Source organism: Xenopus tropicalis, chromosome 3 (genome assembly GCF_000004195.4).
Source record: "Xenopus tropicalis strain Nigerian chromosome 3, UCB_Xtro_10.0, whole genome shotgun sequence".
NCBI classification, from domain to species: Eukaryota; Metazoa; Chordata; class Amphibia; order Anura; family Pipidae; genus Xenopus; species Xenopus tropicalis.
In genome coordinates, this window is record NC_030679.2 from 6,865,589 (window position 1) to 6,879,273 (window position 13,685).

Consider the following 13,685-nt stretch of genomic DNA (forward strand, 5'->3'; position numbering starts at 1 on the left):
TCAGTGTCACTGTCCGAGAGGAGGTGGGGCCACTGCTTCCTGTCTGTGAGAGCTCCGCCCCTAGGCGGTGCATAATCCAAAGCCCCGCCCTATGGCGCTCTGCAGAGCAAAGATAGAAACCCCCTGGCATGGAAAGCTTCTAGGTGTGAGTTGGGCCAAACCAAGTGCCGGGGGGGGCAGGAAGCCAATGCCGCCATCATGGCTATCACTTTAAAGAACATCTCTATGCCCTTTAATAGAATAAATGTCATTAAGGCTCCTCCAATTAATCACCTTAATTGGAGCAGCAGTGGCAGGGAAAACAACAGAATAATGGCGGGGTGCGGGGGCGCAAACCCCCCCGACGCCAGGTATTCAGTATCATCAACCCCCCGCTGTGCCCATGAATTACAGCTCAGCCCCTCGTTCTGTAATTAAAGCAGATTAATTATTAACGAGCTTGCCAACCCTCCCAGCGTCCAATTAGAATATCCGCCGCCAGCAAATTCTCATTAAAGGCGCTATCTGATCTATAACTAAAGGGCAACTTCAGCGGAGAATCTATGGATTTATTGTGTTTAAAGGGAAACTGACCCTTTTCAATTAGATCTCTCTTTTCTTTAGTATCTGTTTTCAGGGCGTGCCAGGGCCCAAGGGGGCGGGAGCTTGTTGATGGGTGGAGCTTAGCTCTGCATCATGTGACGCCCAGTCATGCCCCTTGCTCCTCCCTCCTATAAAGGCAGAAATCATGGCTCCCTATTGGACCCAAACACTGCCAATTTCTCTGCAAGCCCCACCCACTGTCCAGGTACCCTACTCCCACTGCCCACCTGTCCCCCCCCGACGACCTGAATAATTATTTCTGGTCTTTGCTGTGGGTGTGGTTTGAGTGGAGGAGTGGCTTGGAAAGGGGGAGTGGCTCACTCTCCAACATCTAATTGCAATGACATAAGGCGCTTCCTATCTATGGAGCAGGACAGCTAGGGTTGCCACCTATTTAAACAATACCGACTGGGTGGGGATGGGTCCATGACCCCAAGGGGTGGGGTAACACCACCAATGGGGTGGAGCTTGTTGATGGGTGGAGCTTAGCTTTGCATCATGTGATGCCACCCACAGACAGAGACCTCTACTTCAGTTATGCCCCAGTCATGCCCCTTGCTCCTCCCTCCTATAAAGGCAGAAATCATGGCTCCCTAGCCATTTCTCTGCAAGCCCCACCCACTAATTGACTTGTAACATCTGTCCAGGTACTGCCCACCTGTCCCCCCCCCATGACGACCTAAAATTAGTGTTACCCCTCCAGGCTTGGGATCCCAACTGTTCAAAGCACCCCTGTATATGCAGGACCTGAATAACTATTATTGCTGTGGGTGTGGTTTGAGAGGAGGAGTGGCTTGGAAAGGGGGTGTGGCTCACCCTCCAACATCTAATTGCAATTGCTCCCTATCTATGGAGTAGGACAGCTAGGGTTGCCACCTTTTTAAACATACAATACCGGCTGGGTGGGGGCGGGTCAGTAAGGGGGAGGGTCCATGACACAAGGGGTGGAGCCATGGCGATCAGCGCAAGAGACAGACTTTGCTTTCTCGGCCTATCAGTGTGTGCGCAGGCAGAGTCAATAACCCTATCAGCAATAATGAGGTTTTCATTCCCAAACAGGATAGACAAGGCCTGGCTCCTGTGTAGGGTTTACTTGCCCTTTAATATCCAGCATTAGAAGCAATTGCATTGCATTTAATCTCATGTTTCCCTCCTACACGTGGGGGTGTTGGATAATTATTGTTTTCTGGGTGGGGGGGAGGTTGGTAATCCTTGGAATTAAGCGAAAAGCTGTAAAATACATTTGGTACTTGGCGATCGCGGTTTAAGGAGGTTCTCGCCTACGGGGTGGGTGTTTAGATGGAGACACGGGGCTATAATTATGGCAGGAATCGGTCAACAAGGTAGCGGAAGTCAGTTCTCCTCCACACTTTTTACCCTGGTGCTACATTGGTTCAAGAGTCGCAACCAGCAGTTCAAAAAAAGCCAGGGTGGGTGTTTAGATGGGGACAGGGGGCTATAATTATGGCAGGAATCGGTCAACAATGTAGCGGAAGTCAGTTCTCCTCCACACTTGTTACCCTGGTGCTACATTGATTCAAGAGTCGCAACCAGCAGTGCAAAAAAAGCCAGGGTGGGTGTTTAGATGGACACACGGGGCTATAATTATGGCAGGAATCGTTCAACAATGTAGCGGAAGTCAGTTCTCCTCCACACTTGTTACCCTGGTGCTACATTGATTCAAGAGTCGCAACCAGCAGTGCAAAAAAAGCCAGGGTGGGTGTTTAGATGGACACACGGGGCTATAATTATGGCAGGAATCGTTCAACAATGTAGCGGAAGTCAGTTCTCCTCCACACTTGTTACCCTGGTGCTACATTGATTCAAGAGTCGCAACCAGCAGTGCAAAAAAAGCCAGGGTGGGTGTTTAGATGGACACACGGGGCTATAATTATGGCAGGAATCGTTCAACAATGTAGCGGAAGTCAGTTCTCCTCCACACTTGTTACCCTGGTGCTACATTGATTCAAGAGTCGCAACCAGCAGTGCAAAAAAAGCCAGGGTGGGTGTTTAGATGGACACACGGGGCTATAATTATGGCAGGAATCGGTCAACAAGGTAGCGGAAGTCCGTTCTCCTCCACACTTGTTACCCTGGTGCTACATTGATTCAAGAGTCGCAACCAGCAGTGCAAAAAAAGCCAGGGTGGGTGTTTAGACGGAGACACGGGGCTATAATTATGGCAGGAATCGGTCAACAATGTAGCAGAAGTCAGTTCTCCTCCACACTTGTTACCCTGGTGCTACATTGATTCAAGAGTCGCAACCAGCAGTGCAAAAAAAGCCAGACAATAATGCTGCATTATATATATATATATATATATATATTCCCAGCCCATTAGCAGGGAAGATCTGTGCTTCCAAAGATGCCCCCCAGTATCTCCCCCCCCATCTATAGTTCTGCCTAAGCAGAAAATAAGGGCGCTACCCCTTTAAATCTGGCCCCTAAGATATACAGATACAGGCGCTTCTAATTAACAAGGCGTCTCCGTAATTACAGGAGGGTTTTTTTCGTTGAATCTGCTGCTTTTTGTTCATTAGCTGCAGTTTCTATGCTGCCTGTGTATCCCCGGCGCTGGGAGAACATAAGGGAAGCGCGGCCCATACGGATCAGTACCACCCATTCCTCTTTATGTTCCTTCTATCCGGCGCTGCGCCGTTTGTTTCATTCGCATTTCCTTCTCATCTGCATAATTTAATTACAGCTCACCGCTAACGAAGCCCACAGAGCAACACAGTCCCGCGTACAAAATCCTTACTGTGCATTTGTTGGGTTTTATCTGTAGAAGAACATAATTGGGGGGGGGGGGGAATAATAATAATAAACCCCAGAATAATGTAACATATAATGAAGGGTGAGGCATGCTGGGAGCTGTAGTCCAGCAACATCAGGGTTGGATTCTTAAAGCAATATTGCCCAATAAAACTTTCCCCCAAATCCCCCAATGAGAATCCCAATAAGCAATAAGTTTCCCAGCACTGAACAAGTCTGTCCCTTTATCCCCATGTCTGATTCCTGTGCCATATAATGACGGGAAAAATGCCATCATTATCTCTATATGTAAGGTACCAGTAAGATGGCCGACACAGTGCTGGGAATCAGCATTCTCATTGGTCACTTCTCCTGCATTTATAATGAGATATTTAGTCAGTAGAATTCTCATTGGGGAATTTTCTTGCATCTATAATTATGTTTTTCTGCAACTTCTATAGCAAAACTAGGGGGCGCTGTGGGGCAGCGTTATGATTGGGTTTACAGCCCCTTTAATTACACCTCTGTACCCTTCTACCTGACAATCCCCTTGAAGCCCATCACAGGTGATACAAATAAAATGGTCATGCCAATGGTCATGCCCACTAACCACAATGAAATGGTTAACTTAAAGGGCCAGTATACCCTTTTAGAACAGCTAATAGGCAAAGGTCCCCTTTGCAACCAAACAGATAGAAGTTCATTTAGAACCTACAGAACTTGCCTGAATAGCCCTTAAGGTGGCCGTACATTTAAGGTGGTCGCCAAATGAGCAGATCTTCTCCCAATACGCCCACCTAAGGTGGGCAATATCAGGCTAATTCAGCCCTAGGGCCAAATGATCGGATTACAATGACGGGTATAGGAGCCATCAGACCAAGGACCACATCAATAAACCAATGCAGTCCATAATCTGAAGGGAAAATCAAACCTGCCCAATCAACACCTGCCCAATTCTTGGTCAGATATCCACCTTGGAGGTCCGTCGGGGGCCCTATACACAGGCAGATAAGCTGCCGAATCATTCTTGAGTTTGGTATTGCCCAATATCTTTTCGGTATTACCTGTACTTGATCCCAACTACATTTCCCAGCAGCCTCAGCAGTCGCTGGTGGGTTGGATGTAAGAGCAGATCAAGCGGGGGGCTCAGGTGTGTAGGGGGTCCTGAATCTATCTTCCTCCAATGTTTAGGGGAACCCATTTAGGGAACCCAACAGATGTCGGTGTGGCGCCCAATAATTTAGGGGGGTCGATATCTGTTGCACAGGGGAGAATGGCAGCTCTTCCTGCCGGGAAACGCGGCTCCTTCCTGCCGGTGCCTAATTGATAGTCCGCGTGGCTATAATGTTATCACTGTCGGGCCATTGATATGCAGCACCTACGCCGCGCAGGATAAATCACCCGCTCCGCTAGCGGGGAGGCAAATGAGCGCTACATTAGCAACTAGAAAAGACCATTCATCACCCTGCTATAAACAATAAATAAGAGAAGTGCACCCATCCATCTCCCGCTGCACAGGTGCACCCACCCTACTCTCCCAGCGAATGTGCGGTGGATGGTGGGGGGGCTTATTTAAAGGGCAAGGAGAGCAGATTTAGCAGCAGTTTTTACCCAATAGATCCCTTATCCAGATTTAATTACCCCTTATTGGGGGCAGAACAGCCCTTTTGGGTTTATTTAATGGTTAAATGATTCCCTTTTCTCTGTAATAATAAAACAGTACCTGTACTTGATCCCAACTAAGATATAATTACCCCTTATTGGGGCAGAACAGCCCTATTGGTTTAATTAATGGTTAAATTATTCCCTTTTCTCTGTAATAATAAAACAGTACCTGTACTTGATCCCAACTAAGATATAATTACCCCTTATTGGGGGCAGAACAGCCCTATTGGGTTTATTTAATGGTTAAATGATTCCCTTTTCTCTGTAATAATAAAACAGTACCTGTACTTGATCCCAACTAAGATATAATTACCCCTTATTGGGGCAGAACAGTCCTATTGGGTTTATTTAATGGTTAAATGATTCCCTTTTCTCTGTAATACTAAAACAGTACATGTACTTGATCCCAACTAAGATATAATTACCCCTTATTGGGGCAGAAAAGTCCTATTGGGTTTATTTAATGGTTAAATGATTCCCTTTTCTCTGTAATAATAAAACAGTACCTGTACTTGATCCCAACTAAGATATAATTACCCCTTATTGGGGGCAGAACAGCCCTATTGGGTTTATTTAATGGTTAAATGATTCCCTTTTCTCTGTAATAATAAAACAGTACCTGTACTTGATCCCAACTAAGATATAATTACCCCTTATTGGGGGCAGAACAATCCTATTGGGTTTATTTAATGGTTAAATGATTCCCTTTTCTCTGTAATAATAAAACAGTACCTGTACTTGATCCCAACTAAGATATAATTACCCCTTATTGGGGGCAGAACAGTCCTATTGGGTTTATTTAATGGTTAAATGATTCCCTTTTCTCTGTAATAATAAAACAGTACCTGTACTTGATCCCAACTAAGATATAATTACCCCTTATTGGGGCAGAACAGCCCTATTGGTTTAATTAATGGTTAAATGATTCCCTTTTCTCTGTAATAATAAAACAGTACCTGTACTTGATCCCAACTAAGATATAATTACCCCTTATTGGGGGCAGAACAGCCCTATTGGGTTTATTTAATGGTTAAATGATTCCCTTTTCTCTGTAATAATAAAACAGTACCTGTACTTGATCCCAACTAAGATATAATTACCCCTTATTGGGGGCAGAACAGTCCTATTGGGTTTATTTCATGGTTAAATGATTCCCTTTTCTCTGTAATAATAAAACAGTACCTGTACTTGATCCCAACTAAGATATAATTACCCCTTATTGGGGGCAGAACAGCCCTATTGGGTTTATTTCATGGTTAAATGATTCCCTTTTCTCTGTAATAATAAAACAGTACCTGTACTTGATCCCAACTAAGATATAATTACCCCTTATTGGGGGCAGAACAGTCCTATTGGGTTTATTTCATGGTTAAATGATTCCCTTTTCTCTGTAATAATAAAACAGTACCTGTACTTGATCCCAACTAAGATATAATTACCCCTTATTGGGGGCAGAACAGCCCTATTGGGTTTATTTCATGGTTAAATGATTCCCTTTTCTCTGTAATAATAAAACAGTACCTGTACTTGATCCCAACTAAGATATAATTACCCCTTATTGGGGGCAGAACAGTCCTATTGGTTTAATTAATGGTCTATTGATTTTTTAGTAGACCTAAGGTATGGAGATCCAAATTACAGAAAGACTCCTTATCAGGAATAACTTTGGTCCCAAACATTCTGGATAACGGGTCCTATACCTGTATAGCTACATTTTATACAAAAATAGCAGCAAATGGGTACAGAGCAGGGTCAGACTGGGGGGTGCAGGGCCCACCGAGGCTCCCCGCACCTCCCAAGGTAGACGTCCCCTGCCACGCACCCCTAACGCATCAGGGGAGGACATCAGCGGCCAGGGGAAGTGCCAACCAGGTATTTCCCTGGTGTCCCGGCGGCCCAGTCCGACCCTGGTACAGAGCATAGGGTGCAAGCTCTTGACTCCATGCACCCCGGAAAATGTGAGTGAGCCCTAGCGCGTTCTAGGTCACGGAAAAAGAAGTAACGCCTGGGGTATAAGGTCAGTGTTTAGAGTATGGATGCACCAAATCCAGAATTCCGTTATTCGGCCAAGATTCGGCCTTTTTCGGCAGGATCCGGATTCGGACGAATCGTATCCGAAAAAAATCCTTTACGAAGGATTTGGGGGGGTTCGGCCGAATCCGAAGAAGTGGATTCAGTGCCTCCCTAGATTAGAGTCACGCTAGTTGGGGTGATTTATCAACACTGGGCAGCCAATCGAATTGTTGCGTTTATTGTTCTACCTGCCGCTGTAGTTGCTATGGGATACTGCTCATGGGCAAATTGATAAATGAGCCCCAAACGTCTCTCCCATCCTTATGCCGTATGCCCGGGGCGCTGTAGCTGTGCCACATACATGTGCGTGTGTACAAAACTGTCTGCGTGTTCTGCAATTAGTCGCACACTCCGGAGCCGGCTTAGAGAGGATGTGGCGCGGGGGACATGGGTATAACATTACCGCACTTACCCCAAGCCGGAGATAACCAGAGCGCGGGTGTCGGGTATCCTGCATTCTGCGAAGGCTCGCTAAACTTTCCCATGAATATTCACAAGGGTTACAAAATACTCCTTGCACCCAGGAATGACGCGCGCCGGGACCCAGGCTTCCCCGGCAAGCGTGCGCGGCTGTCCCTGAATGCTCTCGGCTCTCGGAGTGGGGGCGACCGTACCCCCCAACATTCCAAAACTGCAAATAATTTTGCCCACACCCATTTTTGCGACCACACCCCCTAAATACCACTCCCATTTTATAAAATTTGGCAGTTTTTTTTTTTAAGTTTAAACACATTTCTGGGGGTTTTATGGGTTATTAGTTTTGCTAAAAATGGCCTCAACAATTGTATCTAAGTGCAGGTATTGCTTGTTAACTTTTCTGGGCCCTCTGCCAAAAGCCAACTTATTTAATTAAGTTTGAGAAACATTGTATCTAAGTGCAAGTGTAGCTCGTTATCTTTTTCTGGGCTCTCTGCCAAAAGCCCACTTATTTAATTAAGTTTGAGAAACATTGTATCTTTTTTAGCGTTCAGTGCAGGAGATCAAAAGGAAATGAGGGGCTTTTCTTTAAGAACCCGGGAGTGTGGGTTGAGCTGTCAAAATGGGGACAGTTGGGAAGTATGGGGGCAGGGTCGGACTGGGCCGCCGGGAAAAATCTAGTGGGCCCCGGCGGCCCAGACCCGACACTTACCTGCGCTCCCCCTGCCCGACCGCTCCTGCCCCGATGCGTTAAATTAAGCGTGTTCGGGGGAGAATGTTGGGTGAGGGGCCCTGCCAGGGGGGGAGGAGGGAATTAGGGGACACGGCCGGCGGGGGCACCTGCAGGGCCCCTGGGGCAGAAGCCCCAGTGGGCTCTTCACCCCCCAGTCCGACCCTGTATAGGCTATGGGGGTGACATATGTAATGGGGTACAACTGAATCAGAGTAGGGGAAGCAGCCCAACAGCATTCCCCATAAGCCTCTGCTAGACAGGGATGCTGGCAGTTGTTATTCCTAAAGAGCAGGAGGGCTATAGAGCATCTAGTAATCTAGTGGGTTAGTGGGTCTGGGTTGGGGGTTCGGCAACTGGATCATTTACATTTTTTTGTTTCGTTCTGCACCCCTAAGCCTTGGAATTTCAAAAGTGTCAGTCTGGTTGCTAGCGCTGTATCACCCTAGCAACCAGACAAGAAGTCAGGCTGAATGATGGGGCTGAAAAGAAAGATACGCAATAAAGCAATAGGAAAAACTACAGAACTAAACCCTTGGAGTCGAGAGAATTTTTTTGGTTGCCCCTGACAACCAGAGAACATTTTCAGTTGCAGGATGGCTGATAATTCAGAAACCATACAAAATAAAACGTTGCTAAGAATAGGTCCATCTATTATATACTACTAGTTCATTTAAAGGGGAACATACCCCAAAAATGAATAATTAATATCTATTTGATCATTATACTACAAGCTGGGGCACTGCTATAGCTTCTGTACATGGGGGCCATCAGGAATTAGCCCCACCCCCCCAGGGGCACCAGTTTTTAACCCATTGGTCACCTAGGCCAGACATGTAGAATGGCAGCCCAAAGAAAAAAAAAAGCCATGGACTCATGACCACACCCCTAATCCACTTAAGATCTGCCTGATTATGCTGAAACCACACCCACAATCCTACCAAACCCCACCTACTACACCCCCAGAATGAATACGTAACCAACAGTTTATATTGTGGTAAGGGACCTATTAAAGAATCTCCCCAAACTGGAATATATATATCAGTAAATATTGCCCTTTTATATCCTTTCCCTTGAGCCGCCATTTAGTGATGGGCTGTGTGCTCCCTCAGAGATCAGCTGACAGGAAGTGATGCAGCTCTAACTGTAACAGGAAGTAGTGTGGGAGCAAAAGGCAGAACTCATTGGCTGATGGGGCCTAGCATGTATGTGTGCCTTGGCTTGTTTGTGTGCACTGTAAATCCTATGATCCCAGGGGGCGGCCCTTAATTCTCAAAATGGCAGTTTCCTATTTAGGATTACCCAATGGCACATACTGCTAAATAAGTATATTTCTATGAAAATGGTTTATTTAGATGAAGCAGGGCTTTACATATGAGCTGTTTATGCAATATATTTTATAGAGACCTACTTTGTGTGGAGGTATAGTTTCCCTTTAATGTAAATAAAGGGCTCTACACATTGTTTGTTTTAATAGGCCTTTCATATGTAAGTAGTGCCCATGCTGTTTATTGGGCCCTCTATAGAATATAGATGGATCCTAAGAAGCCGGAAGCTTTTATTGACTCCATTTTGTAGCTGAAGAGCCTCAATCAGATCCACATCCCTATTATCCCAGAACCTTTAACATCAAACACCTACTCCTTGGCTAATCAGCCTCCATTATTCCCAGGAACTACAACAAGGAGCCTCACTATAAGGCTCCATTACACGAGTAAGTGCATTACTAGATCATAAAGTGCTCTGTGGGCCCAGCCTGTTAATAGCAGGACTCTACCCATCATGGTAATACAGAGCTAAAGGGCAAGTAAAGCCACTGGTTAATTGACTAGGCCCAGTTTCCCGAGAAAACATCTGTGTATAGACAGTATGGGGCTGTGCAGAGAAGCTGATGGGATAGCGATCTTCCCATTATCAATAATAGAGAGCTAAAGGGCAAGTAAAGCCACTGGTTAATTGACTAGGCCTAGTTTCCCAAGAAAACATCTGTGTATAGACAGTATGGGGCGGTGCAGAGAAGTGGCTGATGGGATAGCGATCTTCCCATTATCAATAATAGAGAGCTAAAGGGCAAGTAAAGCCACTGGTTAATTGACTAGGCCTAGTTTCACAAGAAAACATCTGTGTATAGACAGTATGGGGCTGTGCAGAGAAGTGGCTGATGGGATAGCGATCTTCCCATTATCAATAATAGAGAGCTAAAGGGCAAGTAAAGCCACTGGTTAATTGACTAGGCCCATACAATTTGTGTATAGACAGTATGGGGCTGTGTAGAGAAGTGGCTGATGGGATAACGATCTTCCCATTATCAATAATAGAGAGCTAAAGGGCAAGTAAAGCCACTGGTTAGTTGACTAGGCCCAGTTTCCCAAGAAAACACCTGCTTATCTGTTGGGCCCAAGGAGGACCGGTCCATCGGAGCTAGCACTAAACTGCAGCTGAACTATTATATAAATGCTCTTTAGTTACCCTTTAATGGAATACCCCAAGGCCGGAAGAGAATTAAACTGTCTTACACCCCCCACCCCCTTCATCCAGTGACTGAACCCCTAAAACAGTCCCCTGGTTCTGGACAGTATATAATCACTTACCTTTGTAATTATAGGCGCGTAGTTCTGGGGAGCCATATGGAGCGTAGGGATCTTCTTCCTATAGAAAAGCCATAATGGTTATTTTATTGAATAAAATAGAAACACGGATAATAGACTTTACTAGCAAAGTTAGGCATATGTGGGTCAACGCTCGGCTCCGGCACAGATGGCAGCTTATTGGTCTGAGTACTGAATCAAATCTATTCCCCTGCCCTGTAATTTTCTGCTCCGATAGAAGCTTACAGGGGGTGGAGCCTGTAACTCAAGCAGTGAAAGGGACTAGAACACTCTGATGGCAGCTTACAGGTGGTTCAGGAAGTCCAACGCAAGTAGTGGGAGGGACTAGAACACTCTGATGGCAGCTTACAGGTGGTTCAGGAAGTCCAGCTCAAGCAGTGGGAGGGATTAGAACACTCTGATGGAAGCTTACAAGTGGGGGAGGGGTTCTGGAAGTTGTCTCTAGAACAACAGAAAAGAGGAAATCTTACAGAGGGAGGGGCAGGGAGTCTAACTCAACCAGTGGGAGGGACTACCATACTTTGATGGCAGCCTGCAGAGAGTCTGTAACTCAAGCAGTGGGAGGGACTAGAACACTCAGATGGCAGCTTACAGGGGGTCCAGGAAGTCCAACTCAAGCAGTGGGAGGGATTAGAATTGATGGCAGCTTACGAGGGGGGTCAGGAAGTCTCTAGAACACTAGAAAAGAAGTATTCTTACAGTGGGAGGGGCAGGGAGTCTGTAACTCAAGCAGTGGGAGGGACTAGAACACTTTGATGGCAGCCTACAGGGGGAAGGGCAGGAAGGACACTCTGATGGGAGCTTAAAGGGGGAGGATAAGGGAGTCAAACTCAAGCAGTGGGAGGGACTAGAACACTCTGATGGCAGCTTACAGGTGGTTTAGGAAGTCTAACTCAAGCAGTGGGAGGGACTAGAACACTCTGATGGCAGCCTACAGGGGGAGGGGCAGGAAGTCTGTAACTCAAGCAATGGGTGGGACTAGAACACTCTGATGGCAACTTACGAGGGGAGTCAGGAAGTCTCTATAACACTAGAAAAGAAGAATTCTTACAGTGGGAGGGGCAGGGAGCCTAACTCAACCAGTGGGAGGGACTACAACACTTTGATGGCAGCCTACAGGGGGAGGGGCAGGGAGTCTGTAACTCAAGCAATGGGTGGGACTAGAACACTCTGATGGCAACTTAAGAGGGGGGTCAGGAAGTCTCTAGAACACTAAAAAAAAAAAAGAATTCTTACAGTGGGAGGGGCAGGGAGTCTAACTCAACCAGTGGGAGGGACTACAACACTTTGATGGCAGCCTACAGGAGGAGGGCAGGGAGTCTGTAACTCAAGCAGTGGGAGGGGCTAGAACATTCTGATGGCAGCTTACAGGGGCAAATTAAACAGTGCAGGTCTGATGCATGGAAAATTGTAGGTTATTGTAATGCGGGGGGGGGGGGGGGAGGAGGTATGAGGAAGGAGAGAACCTAGGACAGAATGCCACAAATTTCTTTTCTTTCTCCACATAGATATTTGCATGACGCTGACGGATATCAGATTTCAGTCAGACGGGTCGGGGGGGGGGGGGGTTAAAATAAAAGAGAACCTCTCAGAGCAAACACTCCAGCCCTACTGACCGCATTATGAATTCATGAAGGGAAGAGGCGCCGCCGCCTGTGTATAGAGATTATACCGCCGCTTCCCCGGATCCATTTTCAGAGCCATTAATCCTCTCTGTAAGGGAAACTCACTTCTTCAGTTGGAGACAGGGGCGGAATGTAATGGGGCAGATGTCACCGAGTGTCATATTGAGTGTTCAGGGTTACTTGAACTCGGCTCGTTCATTTAAAGGGCATATAAAGCCTAAGCACAAAAAGGCATTGGAAATTGGGGCTGCTGTCCGAGTGGATGGGCAGCTAAATAGCCTCTAAATACTATAAAATAATGTCTTCTCTGCTAATATTCACATTAACAGGGTCGGGCTTGTGTCAGGTGATTACACCCCAGTTAGCCTGACAGGGCAGTTAAGATAATAAAAGGTAAAGGTATAGGACCCGTTATCCAGAATGCTTGGGACAAAGGGTATTGCAGATAAGGTATGGAGATCCAAATTACTAAAAAATCAATTGACCATTAATTAAACCAATAGGATTGTTTTGCCCCCAATAAGGGGTAATTATATCTTAGTTGGGATCAAGTACAGGTACTGTTTTATTATTACAGAGAAAAGGGAATCATTTAACCATTAAATAAACCCAATAGGGCTGTTCTGCCCCCAATAAGGGGTAATTATATCTTAGTTGGGATCAAGTACAGGTACTGTTTTATTATTACAGAGAAAAGGGAATCATTTAACCATTAAATAAACCCAATAGGGCTGTTCTGCCCCCAATAAGGGGTAATTATATCTTAGTTGGGATCAAGTACAGGTACTGTTTTATTATTACAGAGAAAAGGGAATCATTTAACCATTAAATAAACCCAATAGGGCTGTTCTGCCCCAATAAGGGGTAATTATATCTTAGTTGGGATCAAGTACAGGTACTGTTTTATTATTACAGAGAAAAGGGAATCATTTAACCATTAAATAAACCCAATAGGGCTGTTCTGCCCCAATAAGGGGTAATTATATCTTAGTTGGGATCAAGTACAGGTACTGTTTTATTATTACAGAGAAAAGGGAATCATTTAACCATGAAAAAAATCCAATAGGGCTGTTCTGCCACCAATAAGGGGTAATTATATCTTAGTTGGGATCAAATACAGGTACTGTTTTACTATTACAGAGAAAAGGGAATCATTTAACCATTAAATAAACCCAATAGGGCTGTTCTGCCCCAATAAGGGGTAATTATATCTTAGTTGGGATCAAGTACAGG

The 13,685-nt window shown here is 45.7% G+C and overlaps 1 protein-coding gene across 2 annotated transcripts in view; it reads right to left on the bottom strand.

Annotated features, from left to right (window-relative positions):
- Window positions 1–13,685, bottom strand: part of agbl3 (ATP/GTP binding protein-like 3) — a 41,324-nt gene that overhangs the window by 23,123 nt on the left and 4,516 nt on the right. For both annotated transcript variants that reach the window (XM_018089881.2, XM_031898553.1), the window contains exon 3: window positions 10,810–10,867. In XM_018089881.2, coding sequence (XP_017945370.2) covers window positions 10,810–10,867 — 58 coding nt within the window. The remainder of the gene's footprint in view (window positions 1–10,809; window positions 10,868–13,685) is intronic.